Genomic DNA, 13,537 nt, shown 5'->3' with positions numbered 1-13,537 from the left:
TGGAATTAACAGAAATAGCTTCTTCAGTTTTTACAATTACAATTATTCCATAATAATGTAGTACAAGTAGTCATGGTTGCTATGGTAATAGCCCTGAATTACTTCTTTTAATTCCTACCTTCTAATAATCTGAAAATAACTTTTTTAGATCAATTTACAATAAACCTTTTAAGTAACTTTAGAGATATGTCAGATATTTTGGCATATAGTATTTAATTAACTGGTTACAGTCTAACAACTGAAACAGTAAGCGCTTTTTTAACCACTGAAATAAAGACTTAGCCACTCTAAATTTTGCAGGCTTTGAACTTCATCCAGTAAACTGGGAGAGAAAACAAAATGACAATGGTATAAAATTAAAAGGAACAGGCGCAGAAGAAGAGATGAACAGATTTCTTTTTCAAATTAGTTTTGTATGTGTCTATAAACTGTGTTAATTTTTCATATATCTGGGAATAAGCAATAGTAATTAGTTCTTCTATATGTGCCGAATAGCATTAAGCACATGGGAGCTGTTTTATCTGCCTTGTAAACTACATATCCAATAATGTCTTACTAAACAAAATTCTTGAAGTTCAAAACTTCAATTTAACTAATCCTGAATCAAGGTAAGGAAATACTTTTACAGTAGGTAAATCCTAGCTTTTAATACTGGAAAGCTCTTTACAAACTTCGGAATTCAAAGGACCTTCTGAAAGCTTGAAGAATTGAGGAAAGAGACTCCCGTACAGTCTGAACTTGTGCATTTTGTACTTTCTTTTTTTTTTTTTCTTCCAGATCTGTGTTCAGTATGAGCTGCGGTATACAATCTGGTGTAGCATAAAAATCTCATTTGTGACTACATACATATTAGGAGCATGATTTCGAGCACTAGCTTGTTCTGATTTTGTGGTTGAAGCTAGGATTCTGGATGCAGTAGCGTGAGGTACTGTATGAAAGGCAAGTAGTTTGGTAATCTAAAGAGGTATTTCCAACGATGTGTTCAAAGGTATTTGGTATGGATGTGGAATTTTCCAGTTGATGGCTTCTACTCTTTTATTTGTATTAAATGTTACCTACTGTAGAAAATAGACAAATGAGCACCTGAAAGTTGATTTTATTCCTTGCTGTGTTTAAGTAGAAGCACTTGATAATTATTTTGTCTTATAAAATTCAAGAGCTTTTTTAAGACAATAGCTCTTTCCTCTTTAGTTATGCTCTTCTGGTTGTCTAGGAAAATGTATTTATGCTGTACTGAGCTCAAAAGTGACAACAGGGTACTTGAGGCATTATGCAAGTATGTTTCCTTGCTGAATCCAGCCTCTTCTGCCTTGTCTGCATGAGTAAGAACAACTGCAGTGAAATCCTTCCATGTGGGACCCAGAAGTTCCTGTAATGAAAAACAAATCTTAAACAGTTATCTCTTCTTGTTCCTTTTCCCCACTCCTACCTCATATACTTATGCATTAACAGACCAGTTATATGTTCTTTTCCTGGCAGTAATCCAGTTCATGCTATCTGAGTTGCTGAAATTTCTGGGGGTTTTCACCTTCCAAGATACTGACATCCACTAGCAGTGGGAATACGTGGTTGTGCAGAACTAGCAGTTCTCTGTTCTTAGTACAGATGTTAACAGAATTCCTCCAGTTAAAAAATGTCTATGTAAATAAGAAAAAATGGTTGTTTAACTATGTCACACATTATTTAAAAAAAAAAAAAGTAAAATACAAGTAGTTTACATCAGGCGTTTCCACATATCCATATTTCTACAGTTTTTACAGCTCTTTGAAATTTTTTTTCCTAAAAAATCACCTTGTGTTGAAAAAATAAATGATGACTTTCTGCGTAACGCCAATTGCAATTCCATCTGTATCCCATAAAACTGAACTATTCTGAGCAATTCAGGAAAAACACAAATCAAATGTATCAACCTAAGTGATGGGCCAGAGAGTTTGTCTTCTACTGCTGTGGTTTATCTGATGGAGGGGAATGGAGAAAACAAGCTGCTTTTTTGTCAATGAGTACATAAGATTTTAATGTGAATAAAAGATTGGGCTTTCATTTACAAATGTAAATGAAATGACAACTTTAGTGCAATCATGCTAACTCCTGTGTGACAAGAAACCTGCTTTGGTAATGAAGTCCACTTTGCATTGATCTCAAGTCTGTAACCTAAATACCAAGTTGTATACAACTGCTTTAAAGGATATCTTTCTACTCCCAAGATAGCGATTAATCTGTTTTAGACACTAGGGGTTAAAAAAAAATTAAACCTGTACAAAATTTTGGTGTAAGCTGTCTGAGGAAGCGTTGGGTTATCAGTTTTGGAGAGAGAGGATAGTGCCTTGATTTGTTGAGGACTCAAAGGCAATGCTAATGTTCGTTCTGAAATCAATATCTGCCACTCTAAATTCATTAGGCTATGTTACTGAACTAAAAAAAATCCAGAGAGATTTAAATGCTGGCAGTCTTCTACTGATACGCCATCTTCATTGATATGCCATCCCTAATTTGCAGAGGATTATTGTAAAAACTTCTGATTGCTAAAGGTAGTCTTTATGCTAATGTCTTCTTGGAATGATGTACTGAAATGTAACCATTACTGTTGATATTCCTAGCACCCAGGCAGCTGTCCTGCCCCATTTGTGGCTGATGAAATCACAGCATCTGATCTTTTAAGGGGAAAATAACTAAAAAGCCAACTATTATATAAGCTGAGAGCCAGTTGTAATCATGAAACAGAAGTAAGTGTTGCTTTCTCATTATTTTTAAATGTGCTTTATTTCCTTTCCAGTAGGGGTTTTAAAGCTCCATTTAAAGAGAAAAGGCATGATGGCATCTCTTACGCTTTTAATGCCTACATGGACTTGATCCAAAACGGTCTCAAACTAGAAGCATGATGATGATTTTTCATTGACTTAGAATAAAAATATTTTCAGTAAATAGTGCTTTCTCTTAAATACCGTGAAGTATAGAGAGATGGAGAACTGTACACAGAAAAAAGGGTAACACTGAAAACAGATATATGTAAACTGACAATGAGTAAGACTGTGTTGAAATTAGAACCAACTCTCAAACTACCAGAAAAGTGAGGAGCAGCCTACCAATAGAGAGTAATCCGAAAGATCAGATCAGGAGAGCAAATCAAGCACATTTAGAAAGCTACTTTTCTATCTATATATTTATATATTGGTGTATTTTTATCTACATATGTATTATATATTTAGATAATATCAGTTGCAGCACATAATAAGAGTTGATGGACCAGGAAGTCTCTTCCAGTCCTAAAGATTTTTAGAAAGTTCATTAGCGTAAGACAGATGCGAAGTGTAATGTGCAGACTTTGGCAATAACTAAAACCCTTTGTTTCTTTGTAAATCATACAAACTTGGTTCATCTGATTAGATGGATAAAATGAGCAAGATCCATTTGCTGGCCTCTTCTCCCTCACTTCCCCCCCCCCCAGGATATGTATGCATTGTAATGAGAAATTACCAACTGAAAAGAAAGCCATTGCTTTGCAGTGTCTCCTACCTACCTGCAAAAAAAAATTTTCCCCCAGGAGGTTCAAAATACTTGCTTTGAGTCAGTTATGCTAAAAATTTTCATTAGCCAGGGTAAATTTATGGCAACTTTCTAGTATTTTCTCTTGAAAAGATACAGCAGTGGCAACAGTGCAGGACAGAGCTAAGCATCCTTGTCCTAGTTCAGTCAGATTTTCGGTGTGATTTTGGACCTGTCACTTTCTGTTTTGGTCCTATACAGAGCACAGGAGAGTGAGGTAACATGACTTTTGCTTGCTTTAAATAGCATTTCTCTTCAGACAGCTAGATCTGTCATGATAAAGCACTAACTGTAATTTCTGAGAGAAAAGCTTACTTTGATAGGTACACTTGGTTCCTAAATTCCTTTGTGCTGAGCCCATGTACAAAAGAGAGCAGTTCTTGCCTCTCTCTTTTCAGGTTTAGTGTCATAAGTGTAGCTGTGGTGTATGGTGTTGGAGTTCTGAATGGCATTTTTCAAATGCCAGACTGGGAAGTGTTCCAGTTTTCAGCTGCACTTCTCTAGTTCACTTTTGCAGTCAACTCTTCTGTGGCTATTGTCACCTGAAGACAAAAGAGTTCCTGTTAGGGCAGAGACTTCTATCTATTTATTTATGTATTTATTACCTGGATGAACTGAATTGCATGATCGCTTTCATCTGGACACAGAGGCAAGTCAGCCCTCAGGACCAAGAGAGCTAGATGCAGGCCTTCCTCGCCGAAGTGGTGAGCCAGGGCTGAACTCACTGTGTCTCTCACCTGCTCTTTGCTCAGACCACTGTGAGGGTAGCTTGGAGTGTCAAGTACTCGAACCCGGAGAGCTAGCTCACAGCCATTTCTTCGTATAATCCCCGAAATGCGACAGCTGTGTCCAAGGCTGCAACATGTAGTCACAGAGCTTGGGGAGCGATGGCTCTCAAAGTCTAAGCTGCCCAGCAGGCTGTTCCCAGCAGCGCTTTTCCCAGTCTGAGTTCTTCCAAGGACAACAAGGTTGATGGTCATCTCATTGCTGTCTGCCATTGTCTGTGCTTTTATCCACAAACCTGTCACTAAGTGACGAACAAGTAACATGAGTCATTTCAGGTAACTTTAAAAAAAAAAAAAACCAAACCAGCAAAAATTGGAAAATTCAATGTCTTTTGAGTGTCCTTCCCTGCCTGAAATGTTTTCAAGGAGTGTGTGGTGTAGATAGACATTCAGTACAGCACATACACCTCTGATCCAAGGATGGATCTTTGCTATCCTTCCCAGTCTGCTGCTTAGAAATAACAAGACCCCATGGAAGGTGTCACAGGTACAAAAGCAACCTGGCAGTCTGTGCTCCTACACTGACAGAAACTGAAGAGCTGGGAAAGAATCGGATGTGAGAACAGTTTTAGGAACAAGTAAAGCAGATAAAGCTAAGGGGAGGCAACAGAGAAGGGAGGGAAGGGAGGAGTTGGGAAACAACCGTGGAAAACAGCGTTGGCGTGCAGGGAGAGTAGGTTATGAAAAGGAGGAAAACTAGGGGAGGAAGAAGAGAATGGTGACAAATACGTGCTGCTGTTAAGTGACCGCGTTTCAGGAAGTAAATCTTGGTTTTAGGGAAAAAATAGGTAGTCAGGGAGAAGTAGCTTTTAAAGGAGCACTTTTTCACAGCAGAGAACAGCTTAGAATATGTCTTTTATCAGCTACCACTAAAGCTGAAATAGGCAGTAATCTGAAAAGGCTTTCTGATACAGATAAATATAAGGAGTATGTTGTAATGAAAAAAAGAAGAGCTGAAATAGCCAATGCTGCAGGTTCTAATCCCATATGAAATTGAGACTTTGGAAATGTATACTATACAAACTTTTAGACTTATGGCACAGTTAGTGGAAAAGAAAAGCATAGCCTGGTGGATGGAGAGGGGAGATGGGTAAGTATAATTTCCAGTTGCTATAATTGTTCATAAATAAGCCCTCTCATTCTCTTTACTTTTTTGTAATCCAGTATCTGAAGGGTTTTTGGTGCACATTAATCATCTAACAGGAATACTGGCTGATTAAATAAATTTAGAGGTCTTTCAGATGGAAAATCATATTGGCAAATAAGTAGTTGATTTTAAGTTGTCAGTGACATCTGAACTTCAGAAAGATTGTGTTTTTTTTGAAGATACTATGTTTAGGTACTCATAAAGAGATCATGGATAATTTTAGAATGGGATTTCCTGTGATTAATTTATTTAGATGCTTGCATGTGCAATTCAAGCTTTTTCCCTTGTATTAAATCCATGCCCAAATCAGTCTTTTGAAATAGCTTCAATACAAAGCCAAACATTCAAGAGCTATTAACATACTAATTTTGTTACAGGCAACATTCAATACTGTACATGATGATCTTCTTTACTGAATTCACAGAGAGGTTTTTGCAGATTTTTCAATGATCAATTTCCTTTTTTTTTTTTTTAAATACCTTTTAAAAAGAGACACCTTCTGAAATGGTTGTCATCAGTTATTCATCAGTCTTAGATGAGCATTATATTCTTCTATAGCATAATAATATGACACGGTAGAGATGCATTTGTGCATTCCTTTTTTAAATTATGATTAAGGATTTGTTCTTTTTTTTTCTTATAAGCAGTCTACACTTAGATTAATTTCATACTATGTCACTTACCTTATTTTCCCTTTCTTCATTCATAAACCATGTGTGCAGTGTGAAAAGAAGTTCATATGTGAACTTTGAAACTAACAGGGGCAACGTACCACACTGAGACTGTTACGTACACATTAATCTGGTTAATCTATTACTGATAGATCCTCATTCAATTGGATATGTTTGGTCAGTAATTGGCACTGTTGAATTTCCGCAACTTAGCTGCAGGTACAGTTTTTTCAGTCACTTCAGTGATTGTGTGAAGTTGATATTTTTGAAAATTACTTGAGTTCTGCGAGCAGTTAAATGTGAGAGTGATAATGGAGGTACTGGGATTACTTTGTGTTGCATGTTCTTCAATGTGTGTTCATATATGCACGTGAAGAGCATGTGCACTTCATCTTATTACTGCAACAAATTAATAATTGCAATATTTTCAAAGCACAGTGTAAACCATATGGAAATGTAAAGCTGTTTGCCTAACAAAGATGGATTAAAATAATCAAAAAATGGATTAAAATACAGAAACAATTTGTGAATCAGGAAGAAAACTGAAGGCTTGCATCCCTGTCAGTCATGTGCATTAGCTGTTGGCTCGATAGCTTGATACATTTCTCTTGCAAGCATCATTCTTTGCCATGCTGTAGTAGCATTAAAAGCAGGGATAAAAAGATTCTCCAGAAAGGACCTATAACTTGCTTTTTAGACAATTTCCCACAAGTGGGAAAGTAACTGATATCAACTCCTATGGCTTAGTGGAGAATAAATACAAATTTGTGCTTTAATGACCAAGTTCTAGTAACGGAACGAAAGAGTGGAGTGAGCCCTGCTTGTCTGTTCACAAGGAAAGGTTTAGATAAGCCTCCTCTCTGGCTGTAAATCCCAGGTGGGTGGACGCACATGTTTACTCCAAGGATATTAAGAGATACATGTCATTACAGTGAGAAGAAGAATCTGGTACGTAGGCTGTCTGTGGTGGGAGGAAGAGAGGAAAGTGCTTTCCAGAGCTCAGTCCTGCTGGGGACATTGTCATCTGAAATATGGCTCTGTGTGGGAGCCTGTATATATTGGTTTACCACAGTACCAGGGCTGTTCCTGCCTGCCACAGCAGTGGAGTGAGACTTCAGTTCTTCTAGAAGCCTGTTGTCTCCCGCTGTGGTGCCACAAGCACAGCCAGTGCTTTGGCAGAAGGTAGGAGCTAATGGTGCCTTCACAGCCTCCTCGCATAAATTCACATAACTCATCATGAATGCGTTCATCGTTTGTGTTACTTGGCTGTAGATGGCTGTGTAATAATTTTGTTGCTGTATGTTTTTAAGAGCACATGGACAAATTAGTTGCTTTCAGATAGCTCCCTGCTCTTGAGCATGCCTAATCTGGTGAGAGGCAAGACATTAAATCTTTTCCTCTATCGTACGTGTAGCTGAGGCGACTACTGATAGTTTCCACTGTGAAAAGCCTTGTGGCTCAATGCTGTGCACAGCCTTTGTCTCTCAAGGCATATTTATATATCAAGTGTATAGCAGAGTTCCTTCATTTGCTAGTGAATACTAAGAAGACTGGATGGGGGATTACTCAGTTGCAAAGCAAAATGGTAGGTCAGTCTTATAAAACTATGGATATTGTGAACATAGATTCAGATGCTTCCTTCAATTTGCCTAGAAGTCTTGACTTTGGTTAAATGTCACAGTCTAGCTCTGTACTTTTCTTCAGACTGTTCCTATGCACGGTAATGCCTCATGACATCTGAGGCAGTATATGTCCTAGCAGTCGCATCCAACTGAGCCTGTCAAGGAGATAATTTAAGCTGTGTGTGGACAAGGATTTAGACTACCAAGAAAGCTGGGATCCCAGAAGCAGAGGAGTGTTGTATGCAAAATACAGCTTGCCCAGCTGGATGCAGAACAGGGCTTTTATGCTGGCAAGAGGGCTGTAAAATTATGAGTAGTGTAAATGAGGCACTGCTTAAACGATATCTAAAACTTGAATAAGCAAACTTCCCCACAAAAAAAGGCATTTCTTTCCAGTATTATTGTGAATGTAACACAGTCCGAGTTGGGACACATCTGGAAGGTCTTAGAACAGCACAGGCAGAGGATTTTAAGACGGTGTCTTCCTGGGAGGATATGACAGGGAAAAAAAAATCGAACTGATTTACATGACACTTGCTTAGGCTTCTCAAAGTACGTGGTAAGCGTCCTCCCCAAGGTGGCAGTATCAGCCTGCTCCACAGGTACTATAAAACTCAGCTGGGGTCCCCTTGCTCTGGAGTCCTATGCTCAAATAAAATACCAAGTCACAAATGAGCTGAAGTATTAGAATAATTACAGGAGCTTTCGAGTGTCTTCTGAAATAAGAAACATGGAAAGCATTTGTATCTCCTTTGTCACAAGGAACATTTTTTACTTTATATATAAAATGCAGATAGCGCAGCACTTTAATGAGTTTGAACAGCAATGGTAGCAGTTATGGAACTGGAAGTGTTATTTACTGTCCCTTATATGATTCTTTTTCTAATCAATACCTTTGTTTTCACTAGCTTTTAAGAGGAGTTGGTGACATTTATTATGGGGCTTTGGGTATGAGATCTTAAAATCTACTGTCAGAGTATGAATTTGCAAAGAACAAGTACAGAGTACAACAAAATTGCTTTGGATGCTTTTTAGCACTGCTCACTGCCAGTAGATAAGCTATTTTTTTGTTTGTTTTCTTTGTGTTTATATAACTTTATTTTCGAAACAGTGAAGAGAAAACCAAAACTGAGCATATTACAGATTGGCAGGCAGGAAGGCTTCCTGTAACCGATAAAGGAAGCCTTGCAGTGCTCCCATAGAATACCAAGCAAGTCTAGTGAGGAATTGTCAAGAATCTAAGGAAATAAGGCCCCTAATCTAATGGGAAATAATCAGCATTAGGGTATTCACCTTCTTTAGTTGTCTTTGAAAAACCAAGGCTAAAATCGTTTGCAAGTAACCATTGGATTTGTATATGTCTACAGATTTAACTAGAGTTGCAGTGCATCGTAGTCACATTACTGTGTCAGCTGCTGTTCTATTGTAATCCCTGTGATCACCCAGTTGGTTTGCATGCACCCTAAACAAGCTCTCTGTGATGCTTGTTAGGGTACACCAAGCAGGCTAGATCTTGTAAACTGGAATAGCATGATTTTTCTTTAGGCACATGGCATCTCTCACCATGTGTCATCTTTCAGTTCCCACGCCTTCCCATCCCTTACAGCTTCTTTCCTGATGTGGGCTCTCATTTTAGCCCAAGATGATGCCATAATAAGTAATTTAAGATGTGCTTTGATGAATTTCTCTTACTTAGAGAAAACCCAGTGAGGCCATTTTATGGATTGCCACACACAGCGGTGGGCTCTTAGCCTTCCCAAACAATGTGAGAAATCCAGGAAGGTATGCAGTCCATGTAGTCAGTGTGGCTTCAGTTCTGTTAGATGTGTAATTTCTAAGAAACACCAGGCACGTCACTGCTGAGAGATAGGACAGATCTAGTGATGCTCTGCTCCTTTTGGACTGCATTCATAACAAAAACTTCTGTGCTGATCCTAAAGGAACACACATGTAAAATACGCTAATCTTCCCTTAAAACAGATTATTTTTTTCCTTCACTTAATCCAATCCTTAGTATCCTTAGTATTTTTGAACAAAAGTAAGCAATTATCAGCTATCTACAAGATCATGTTTCTCTTTGCAGTATAGATGGCTGTGCAGGTTATATGCTATTACACTGGTATTGCTGAGGGGAAAGGAGGTGGGGTATAGCTGCAGGCTAATGCTGCAGTTGCACCAGCTTTCAATGTCTGTACAATAGTGGAACCAGCTCCTCAGGTTCCCACTGTACTTCTTAAAGCAGATTATGGGTTCAGGGCAAATACTGCTGGCAGAAAGGCAGATCAAGGACCCACCTTCTGTTTAAAAGGAGATTGAGCAGAACTATCAGCACAGTGAGAACATCAGCTAGGCACTTTTTTTTTTTTCCCCTCTATTCTTTCACTGAATCACCAAGATCCACAAGATAGCCTTTTCCTTTATCCTCTGCAAATAATAGACAACTTCAAATTAGAAACCAGTATCTTTGGCATGCTGATCTGGTAAGTCTCTGCTGTGGAAGTATTGTGTCTCTTCCACTGGCAGGAATTATATTCTTCCAAGCACTCTGCTTCTGAGTGCACTGAGAACAGAGCACTGTAACAAGCCACAGGAGCACAGTATCTTCTTGTTTCCTGTTAGTATGGTTTGGTGTGACATGGCTTTTCAAAATGATGGGGGATGCATTGTAAAACAGGGCATGTCACACTTACTGTCACAGGCTGCCAGTTTCTTACTTCTCTTACTAATCCCCTCCTTCTCCAATTTAACTAATGATTTTCCCCATTGCACCATATCAATTTTTTGTAATATGCAAGGAATGTTTTTAATATACTATATTGTGAAATACTGTCTCTTGAGCAGATTATTTAGAGATATTTAATCTATCTTGTTTTCACCTATGTTGCCAGGATATGTTTTCTCTAGCATAAAGGCTGGACGTAAGTCACTAGTGCACAGGTTTGACCATAGGACTGTACCACAAGGCTGACATGTTTGTGTCTGTTCACTGCTTCATGTGAAATATGCAAAACTTCCAAAGAAATAGAGGTTATATTGCAAGTAAGACCATACATATAGCAATAATAGTTAAAAAAAAAAAAATCATGAATCGTTGATTTCAAAGGCATGTATTTGGGAAAGAAACAATAATCTGAAAGTATGAAAATACAGACTTAAGGAAGAATCCTTTTTCCCTTACACATACTTAGCTAGATGAACTCTGTGACTGTCCCCATACATCTTCTGTTGTAACAACATGAGTCAGGGTGCCAGACTCATTTACCTTCTTGTGATTAGCCTCAAAATTCATCCATGTGTGTAAAAATATTTTGCTCGTAGGGCAAAAGTCTTGTGAATGGAGAACATATCTGGAAGCTGAGGAAACCCAGATCTAGCTGCTATTTCTGTAACACTCATTCCCTTATTCTGAGAAGCTGCACAATTTCTCAGTTTCCTCATCTAAATAGTATGGGGAGTATTCACCTCTTCTGAAGATGTTTAGTGGGATTGATTTAGCTGAAGGGAACAGATTTCTGTAGGGCAATAACAGCATTGATTGTACTGTAAAAAAAAAAAAAAAAAAAGTATTTTTATCATATTGTAAATACTCCATAGGGACCCAAATGACTTAAGACATACTTTCCAAAAATATCCCCATGATGCCTGGAAGGGGTATGCTATCATAACACTAATAACCACAGAAGTTGCACTGATACAGAGTGTTGGACTGATCACACCGCTACTCTTATGCACTCTAATCCGTAAGAGATGTTTCACAGAATGTCAGGAATACAGATCATATAAAGTTTCAACTCAAGGATGTGTAAAAATGACACTTTTCTACTCAATAGCATGGATATCCGTGTGTATTCAGGCCAGATTTAGTACTCAGTTCCTTCACTTTCTTATTTTCCAGGTTTTGCAGGGTGTTTGTATTTCTATGGATACAACACATGTTGAAGACTTCTCTTAAAATACACAATAACTAACAACTTGGTATTTTTTTATATTCTGATTATGAATCTTTCCTGTCTTGTCTTAGTATACCTACACTTTAGAGGCAATATGCTCGGTTGCAAAGAGCGTTTCTTAAAAATACAAGTTTAAGAAACTGGAATACTAATTAGTAATACTACACTTTCTTGGTTTTGATAATCATGATAGCTTGTGGACATCAAGCCTGAACAGATGCTTTTTATATTTTAAAACATTCCAAACAAGATTAATCTGAGGACATCTTCCAATATATTTCATGATGTCAAGCCATTGAACATGTAATGTCAGAATTATGCTGTAAAAGTTGTCTTACAAGCCAATGTGGTTTGTTTGGCAATGCAATTGTTTAGAAAAGTGGAATTGCTGTTTATTAAAATTCTGAATAGTGTGTATAAGGAAAGGGTGCAAAGTATATGGTTACAAAGCTGGTGTGTGGTTTGGGACTGTGAGCCCCAGACTTGGTAATTAACCCAATGCTTGTAACTTTCCCATATTAACTGTAACAAAATACTGTGAAGTTGGAGCTTTTAAAATCAGTGTCCTTTCTGCATGAGGGGACAAAAGGGGCAAAAATCCCCACCCGCCTTTCACAGTGGAAAGGATTTAAGAAATCTGAATGTTTCCTCTGTTCAATACCGTGTGTGTTGTAGCACCTGTAATGTGCTGTGTTCAAGAATGTGGTACCTCTATAAATTGTGGAATGTGTTTAGGATCTTTCAGGGCTTGAAGTGTGATAGACTATTACCTTATTCAGTGGCTGGAAATCTGCCTGTTGTTGATGCAGAAGACAGAGCTGCATCACCACTTGCTCTTCTGAAATTCAAGTTTCAGGTATAGACAAGAAAAATAAAAGTCTTTGTAAACACTGCAGACCTGAAGCCTAGTCCCAGTGAGCACTGACATAAGAAGTGGAAGTCACACTTGAGCCTCAGATACAGCAGAGAGCTGAGAAGTTGCAGGTTGATTGGATTTTTCCCTGGGTTCCTCCACAGTTGTTACTGTCACTGCATGGCAGACTTCTTCATCTGCACACAGAGGGAGCCTTCTGCTGAGTATCTTCAGATAAAACGGCCCCAGGCCTAGCAATCCACACAGCACACAGAAAATGTGAATGCAGTTCCTTCTGATGTCACACCTTACCTGGTTAAGTCGCCAAAATTTAAAGCCTGGAAATTTTAAGGGTATTAATGATACTTGAAGAAACAGACAGGAACCAGAAGAAAGTTTTCAGAAGTCAGTTTACATCGGTTTTGTTTTGGGTTTTTTGTTTTTTTCCTTGAGGTCTGCAAACCAGTTTGCCACTACAAAATTCAATGAATACACTCCGCTCCTTCAGGTCCTCAGATGAGACCTCCTCCCTCCACCTGCCTCCCTCCCCATCTGGGCTTTGCTTGTTTCCTTCTCCATGAGACTGTCTTTACAGCCAGGAAGAGCTGGGTACAACTGCCAACCATTCGATTCCTTAGTTGACAGTAGCCTCTGTGCCTGAGAGAAAGTTTTTTTTGGGTTTTTTTTTTTTTTTTTTTCCCCCTCCTCTATCAGATGTCTGGTATCCTGGAAAAAGTTGTTTCTTGCCGGTGCTTCTAGTTCTGGTGCAAGCCTGGGCTCCAGGATAACTGAGGATAACTGGAGTCAGAAGGGAAGGCTGATGGTTACGTGGCCTCACTAACCCACTATCAAGTTCATGGACTCTGATAAAATAAGTTAAAGTATTGTCTCCCCTTCATGTAGTCAGCTATAGTTTTTATCCAAATAGTTAAGTCCTTAATGTATTTTACAATACAGTGCACTAAA

At 38.4% G+C, this 13,537-nt stretch overlaps 1 protein-coding gene across 1 annotated transcript; it reads right to left on the bottom strand.

Moving 5' to 3' along the window:
* Positions 1 to 1,096: 1,096 nt before the first annotated feature.
* Positions 1,097 to 4,541, bottom strand: GIMD1 (GIMAP family P-loop NTPase domain containing 1). Its single transcript, XM_009491078.2, has 2 exons — positions 4,149 to 4,541; positions 1,097 to 1,369 (listed from the first exon to the last, which is right to left on the bottom strand). The coding sequence occupies exons 1-2, from the start codon at positions 4,539 to 4,541 to the stop codon at positions 1,097 to 1,099; spliced, it is 666 nt and encodes a 221-aa protein (XP_009489353.2).
* Between the last annotated feature and the right edge of the window lie 8,996 nt (positions 4,542 to 13,537).

Source organism: Pelecanus crispus, chromosome 4 (assembly GCF_030463565.1).
Source record: "Pelecanus crispus isolate bPelCri1 chromosome 4, bPelCri1.pri, whole genome shotgun sequence".
NCBI lineage: Eukaryota > Metazoa > Chordata > Aves > Pelecaniformes > Pelecanidae > Pelecanus > Pelecanus crispus.
The sequence above is the reverse complement of the archived record's forward strand: the minus strand, read 5'-3'. Positions and strand labels throughout refer to the sequence as shown.